The sequence below is a fragment of the Mastomys coucha genome, unplaced genomic scaffold (assembly GCF_008632895.1).
Source record: "Mastomys coucha isolate ucsf_1 unplaced genomic scaffold, UCSF_Mcou_1 pScaffold20, whole genome shotgun sequence".
Lineage (NCBI taxonomy): Eukaryota > Metazoa > Chordata > Mammalia > Rodentia > Muridae > Mastomys > Mastomys coucha.
Genome location: NW_022196903.1, coordinates 135644933 through 135652511, shown reverse-complemented (window position 1 = coordinate 135652511; position 7579 = coordinate 135644933). Strand labels below are relative to the sequence as shown.

At 39.3% G+C, this 7579-nt stretch overlaps 1 protein-coding gene across 1 annotated transcript in view; it reads left to right on the top strand.

Moving 5' to 3' along the window:
- Nucleotides 1-1191: 1191 nt before the first annotated feature.
- The window catches only part of LOC116098421 (solute carrier organic anion transporter family member 1A4-like), a 34543-nt gene continuing 28155 nt past the window's right edge, over nt 1192-7579 (top strand). The window contains exons 1-3 of the mRNA XM_031381042.1: nt 1192-1251; nt 6164-6305; nt 7414-7546. Coding sequence (XP_031236902.1) covers nt 1192-1251; nt 6164-6305; nt 7414-7546 — 335 coding nt within the window. The remainder of the gene's footprint in view (nt 1252-6163; nt 6306-7413; nt 7547-7579) is intronic.

The window sequence follows — 7579 nt, the reverse complement described above, 5'->3', positions numbered from 1 at the left end:
AGAAGAAGAAGAAGAAGAAGAAGAAGAAGAAGAAGAAGAAGAAGAAGAAGAAGAAGAAGAAAAGACATGTAAACAATTCTGCTGTGATTTCCTATATTATTTTGACCTGTGACATGAGCTCTTATTTTAAAGTTACTATGGACTTATAGAATGTAAAGTTATTTAGAAAACCGTGTAATCAACTACCCTGTCGTATTGATTTTACCTGTATTTATGCCAGAATAAAAAGACAGAGTGAATTGCCAAAAGCCATCAGCTCTTGGCTCTGGCCGATTCTACCCACCACCTCAGTACAAGGCTATCAAGGCTGGTCCTTGCACTCAGCCTCATCCCTGCTCAGGTTCTGGCTCCCTGAGTCACATGGCTTTCTGGCCCCATGCATGTGCATATTGGGGAGGCCTGAAGGCAATGCTCTTCCTCTAAATGATTCTGGAAGTGTGCCATCGTGGCACACTGCTGTGATTCTGCTCTGTGTCCTCCCAGTGCTGAGTTACAGGCAGATGCAGGGAAGCCCAGGTTTGTACTTGGTTGCTTAGAATTCAAAAAAAAAGGTTCTCAATGTTAGGAATCAAATTTTATACCCTCTGAACCACCTGTTCCATACCAACATCACACAGGCTAGAGTCATTTGAGAAGAGGGAACCTCAACTGAGAAAGTGCCCCAATGAGAGTGACCAATGGTCTAGTCAGCAGTGCATTTTCTCAATTGATGACTGATTTTGGAGGGTCCAAGTAACTGTGGGTGGGGTAGTCACTGGGCAGGAAACTTTGAGTTGTGAGAGAAAGCAAACTGAACATATTATGAGGATCAAAGTTGGAAACAGAGTTCCTCTATGGCCTCTGCATTGGTTCTTGCATCCAGATTGCAGCCTTGAGATCCTGTCCTGATTCCCTTGGTGATAAACTGAGATATGGAACTATGAAACAAAAAAACAACAAAAAAACTGTCTTTTCTTTAATTTGCTTTTGCTCATGTTATTTCATCAGAAGATTTGAAACTCTGAATAAAACACCCTAGCCCTAAGATAGTTTGTGTTATTTTGTTTTATTGTTTGTTCTCTTATGTTTTGTTTTCTTTTTAAGAATGACTTATTATAGTTCAATAAAAAGTTAATAACTGTCTTTTATTCTTGAAAAGAGAGCAGTAAGTCACTTAAAGAGTTGACATCTGGAAACAATCAGAAGACGAACATGGGAGAAACTGAGAAAAGGGCTCTAATCCTTGGGATCAGATGTTTGCCCAAGATCAAGGTATGGACTGTTTCTACGTATGTATTCATTGAAATCTTTTTAAACAATCATGGAAAGTACTTATAGTATTTCTCAGTTTACATGAACTTTTGCAATATGAAAGCTACTTTACCCAATATGTTGTTAATGTCTTGCCTTAAAGAATTTGGTTTTATAATTACATATGCTTAACCTTAATTATTCATCCAGAAAATGTTATAAAAATGATATAGAGCATTGGATATCCACATGTGGGTCACAACATTTGGAGTTGTCAAATGATCCTATCAAAGGGATCACCTAAGACTATCAGAAAGCATAAATATTTACATGAGAATTCATAACAGTAGCAAAATTAATTATGAAGTAGCAACAAAAATGATTTTATAGTTATGGTCAATATAACATGAGGAACTGTATTAAAGACTCACAAACACTAGGGAGGTGAAAACCATTGATTTTGATGGTCTTTAAAAAAAAGACTAATTTATTTACTTACATTCCCAAAACTGCTCCACCTCCCAGTCCCTGCCTCAAGACTCTTTTCCTCTGTCTCCCCTCCCCTTCTTCTCTGAAATTGTGGGACCCCTTGGGTATCCCTCCACCATGATACATAAAGTCTCTCCCACTGACGCAAAACAAGGAAGCCAGGAAGATGTAGCTTACTGTCTGATATGTATGGTCTGGCAGCCTTGTTCTAGCCCCTGTGTATGGTCTGGCAGCCTTGTTCTAGCCCCTGTCTGTTCTTTGGTTGGTGGCTCATACTCTGAGAGCTTCAAGAGGTACAGGTTTGTTGACTCTGTTGGTCTTCCTATGGGATTCCCAACCCCATTTGGTCCTTCAATCAATCTCCCAATTTGTCCATAAGTGCTCCTACCTTCATCTAATCCTTGGCTGTGGTTATCTGTATCTGTTTCATTCTGCTGCTGGGTAGAGCCTCTCAGAGGATAGTTGTGCTAGGCTCATGTCTGCAAGCATAACAGAGTATTCTTAATAATGTCAGGGACTGCTGCTTGCCCATGGGATGAATTTTGAGTTGGGATGGTAATTGGTTGTCCTTTCCTTCAGTCTCTGAGTGAGGTAACCCATACCCAAAAGTAAATGAGTAATATATACTCACTGATAAGTGGATATTAACCATAAAGTACAAAATATACATGGTACAACCCACAGACCCAAAGAAGTTAAAAATGAAGAAAAGTCGTAGAAAGGATACTTGAATCAGATATAAAGGAAAGCAAAATAGTCATAGGAGGCAGAGAGAGGGAGGAAACTTGGTTGCAGAGGGAAGACAAGAGGAATGGGGAGGCAGGATAAGCTGTGGGGAGAGGCAGGAGTGAGACCTAGAGGGTCAGGAGAAATATAGAAATCTGCAGCTGAAGGGCATGGGAGGTAGAGGGGCAAATCTCTGGAAGGTCTCAGAGACCTGGAATAGGGGAGGCTTTCAGAAATCAGTTCAGGTGACCTCAGCTGAGGTGTCTAACATTGGGGACATGAAAACTGAGGAGGCCATGTCCTGTAGCCTCAGTGAAGGAATGAACACATCAACCTACTCACAAAACTTTTTACCCCAAATTTATCCTGTCTAAAAGAAATATATGGATAGAGTAGAGGATCTAATGGAGGGTGGAGTTTAATATGTTTTAGGTTTTTAGGTGTATATTATATTCTGGTCAAATTTAGCCTGTGCTTAGCTTTCAGGTGTTTCTGACAGAAGGTTGGGGGTCACAGCAAGGAAGTGGTTCCCAGAAAGAAGCACTCTGTTGATTAATATGTAAAGATGGCTTTATGGTCCAGTCACATAAATATTTTCCTCTAACATTGGCAACATATCAATTACTGTTTATAAGAATACAGGCCACTTTGCTAGCTATTGGATTGATTTTTACTATTTTAGAGACAATTATTGTTCTCATAGCTGCAATGGTATTCTTACATCACAAAATATGAGTTAGGTTTACATCACAAAAATGTGAATTTATATTAACCCAGGAAATTTGAGCCTGGCCAGTTTCTGAAGAGTCCCTCAGAGGCTCCAGGTAGTCTATAAGAATGAGTCTAGCTGAGACTCCTCGCAGTGGGGGATATGGAGCCTGAAGTGTCCACGTCTTGTAGCCAGGCAAGATTCCTACTGGAGGGATAAGCACACCAACCCACCCATAAAACCTTTGACCCAAAATTTGTCCTGAATACTAGAGGTATAGGGATTCTGAGGAGATTGTGGAGGAATAGCCAATCAATGACTAGCTCAATTTGAAATCCATCCTAGGGGCAAGAATTGATCCCTAACATTATTAATGATAATTTGTTTGCTTGTAGACAGAAGCCTAGCATAACTATTCTCTGAGAGGCTCCATTCAGCAGCTGACTGAAACAGATATAGAGAGTCATAGCCAAACATTTGATGGAGCTCTGGGAATCTTGTGGAAGAGTTAAGGGAAGGACTGAGGGACCTGGACTGGATAAGAACTCAACAAGACCAACAGAATCAACAAACCTGGACCCTTGGAGGCTCCCAGAAACTGAACCACAAACCAAAAAGCATACATGGGCTTGATTTAGCCCTTCTTCCTGTATGTCACAAATGTGCAGTTTGGTCTTCATGTGGGTCCCCAACAAATGGAACAGGTTCTATCTCTGATTCACTTGCTTGTCTTTGGATCTTGGTCCCCTAACTGGGCTGCCTTGTCTAATCTTATATGGGAGAGGATGTGCCTAGTCCTGGAGTGAAATGATGTGCCAGAGCAGGTTGGTGCCCATGTAGAGTCCTTCACTTTCTCAGATAAAATGGGAGGGGGAATCAGAGAAGGGCTATGCAAGAGTAGGACTTGGAGTAGATGGGGACATTGAAACTGGATGTAATGTGACTAAAGTGTTAATGGAAAAAAAGAAAAGAAGAGAAAAGAAAAAGAAAGGAAAGAAAGAAAAGGAAAGAGGAAAAGGAAGGAAGGATGGATGGGAGGAAGGAAGGAAGGGAGGAAGGGAGGAAGGGAGGAAGGAAGGAAGGAAGGGAGGAAGGGAGGAAGGAAGGAAGGGAGAAAGGAAGGAAGAAAGGTCTCCCATGACAGGGGAATTCATGGCCTGCATGAATTCAGCTATATTCAACTGGTGACTTCATCAAATCCCAATGTTTAGTTCTAATCTAGTGACTTTATTAAGCTACCTGTGTCAACAAAACCCATGAAACTTGGAAAATGAGGGTTTCCCAAGTAATGTAATGAGGGTTTTGATGGGAAAAGTAGAAGGTGAATAAAGGAAGAAGATAATAATCCGAACATACCATGTCTGTTTGAAATCACTGATCTGTATGGAATTATCAAACAGTAATTTTAATCAATACAAACTATTAAAGAAAATAAAGGAAAAAATTCTCAAGGGTGTTGGGAAGATGTCTTGGTCAGTAAACTACTTGCTTAGGAAGTAGGGGACCTGAGTTCGGTCCATAAATTCTACATAAAAACTATTCACAGTAACGCGTAAGTATAGCTTCAGCATAGAGCTGGAGTCAGGAAGACATGTGGCACTCACCAATGAGACAGCCTAGACTGTTGGGTAAATTCCAGGCTGGTGAGAGTCACTATTTTCGTTGTTGTTGTTTGTGTTGTTTCACTTTGTTTTGTTTCTAAGCATAATTCCTGAGGAAACATATGTACATATGCATACATGAGCTCATCACTCACAAACAGGCATACACATATACATAAAGACACCATGAAAAAAAAAAAAGGAGAAAAGAGAATACTCTCTGCAAAAGCAGGAAAACACTGTTGTAAATGAATTTGCTTCAGATTCCAGAGTGTTGAGAAAAAAGTCAGTAAGATTAGATTTTTAAATGCTGGTGGAATATAGCAGGAGACATGAATAAACATGGCCACTATTTTGTTTGGTTTGGTTTGGTGTTCTGCACAGAGAGAAATAGTTTTGGGAAATAACACTGGGATCCTTAATTATTTAGCTTCCTTCACAAAACATAAATAGATTTTTAAAAATTTGGTTGACCTTGCTTTTAAGAAGAGGATCAGAATTACAAAACTCAGGTGAAAATTATTAAGTCTCAGTCACACCTTCTGAAAGACTGGCAGTGGGAAGAGAAATCACATTTGGAGTTAGAAGACAAACATCTATATTTTTTAATTATACTGAACTTTGTGTTCATATTTCCCAATTCTTTTTTGCAGATGTTTCTGCTCAGGTTTATCCAAATTAATTGGTGATTGTGTCAATAAATTCATAAGCAGGAAGTTCTAATATAACAGAGTATTATATGAGTGCATATCCACCCTTTATCCTGTACCCAAGGAAGTCCAAAAATGTTTTGCTCTGGATATCTATGCCATGCACACCACATGGACTTCTGAGATAAAGTGTTATAGAGCATATTGCATAAAGAAGAACAAAAACATGGGTCACTTTGCTGTGGCCATTGCAATCTCTTGAGAGACTGTAGCTTTTTGTGCAAAAGTGCAGAGAAAGAGAACAAAGTTGAACTGGCTGAGGACATCCAGAGACCAGTCATTCCTACTGAGAGAATATAGGCTTACTGGAGACACAATGCCTTGGTGTAATTCCTTGTTCTCTTCTTTCCCTTCCTTAACAGGACACTTGTCCTGCAGATATCAGTCTAGTTGTGAAGACCCATCAATAGCTGTGTCTTTCATTGAACAACTCCATGTTTTTCTGTATGAACAGGTACACTAATAAAAAGGCAAAGCCATACCTATCAAAAACACAACTGCTAACCAGCTATGTACCTGCATGTACAGAGTGAGGACAGCATGGCAGAGGAGAGATTACACGTTAACATTTCTTGCATGTTCAAGGGCTGCTTATATCGAACACAATTGACAGGCTCAGGTAGAGACTTTTTGATCAAGAGAGGACAGATTCCCAATCAGAAAATAAAGTTCTCATTTTCGTGAACATTTTTTCCTAGGTGTTTCTTTTGGTATTAATATGTGTCTATGTATCCAAATCACTAACAGCAAGTTACATGATTTCCACGCTTCTACAAATAGAAAGACAATTTGGTCTCCCTACATATGTATCTGGGCTTGTCAGTGGGAGTTTCTCTATAGGTGAGTTATGATTGCATTTACTGTTATATGTTGATACTTTCTTCTCATTTCCTACATTAGACCATCTACTCTGACTGAGATACATGCTTTCTGAAATTTATTGAATGCCTAGTTTGATATGAAGGAAATGCTTATTAAAATATCTTCATATCTTTTAATGACTGCTACATACTCTAAAACTCTCTCTCTTTTTTTTTCTTAAGGAGTGGCAGAAGATTGACAGTGTTGATATCTAATTTTCTCATTTTATATTCAATGAAAAGCTAAGAAATTTTCATGGCCATTTTAGAAGGATGTTGCAGAAGCCTGGGGCAATTTATGTTCCAAAGAAGAGAGCAAATGTTTCTCTTTCTCTACTCTGTCTGTGAGGTTGACAGCTCTCCACTCCGAGTCCGTAGGGAAGATGGAGAATCTTTCCTGGGTTTGGGTTCTGCAAGGCACAGTTCTTAAGAAGAGTGAGTAAACTGGAGTTTACTCCTCACTCTGTGTAATAAACTGGCATAAGAGAGTACAAAGTGTAAAAGAGGGAAAGAGTCCCTCTGCAAGCCAAGTGACATGGAACTCTTGGTGCCTCTAGTATCTAGTTTATTCATAATATTTAAAAGATGAATTTTTGGTTTGACTTTTTAACTCCCCACAATGTAAAGTTGAATAATAAGTCATTGTAGCATTAGGACTCTAAACAATATTGTCAGGTCTAAGGAAAGTAGTGACAATAAAAGCAGGCATCCAGCTTGGCCATGTTGAACAATAAATGTGTTTTTAAATAGTATGTTTAAAAACATGAACCCATTTGAATCTGTGTAGCCAGGCCTGAGAGGCCAGAGCAGAAGGGACATGAATGCCTACATCTGCTTTTGTATCCTAAAACAAGGGCAGGATAACCCTGAAAAGAGTCTTTAATATATTCCAGAGTGGAAGAGATCCTTCCCTTAGAATCACAAATAATTTACATGTTAAATCAATAGGAAAAACATCCTAAGATCCTGTCCCTGTATTCTTAAGGTGGTTGTTAAACAATGAGTCCCAGACTAACAATGCTGGAGAAGCTGTTGGCTAAGAGTTGCTAAGACTTTATTGAAAAAAGCATTCTCATTCTCCATCCCAGGATACCTTGTGGTGGTTATACCTGTGAGTTATCTTGGAAAAAAACTGCACAGACCTGTCATGATTGGTGTCGGTTGTTTGTTTATGGGCCTAGGGTGTTTCATAATCTCGGTACCTCATTTTCTCATGGACAGGTGAGTATTCTAGTTCTTGATGATATTTTAAGT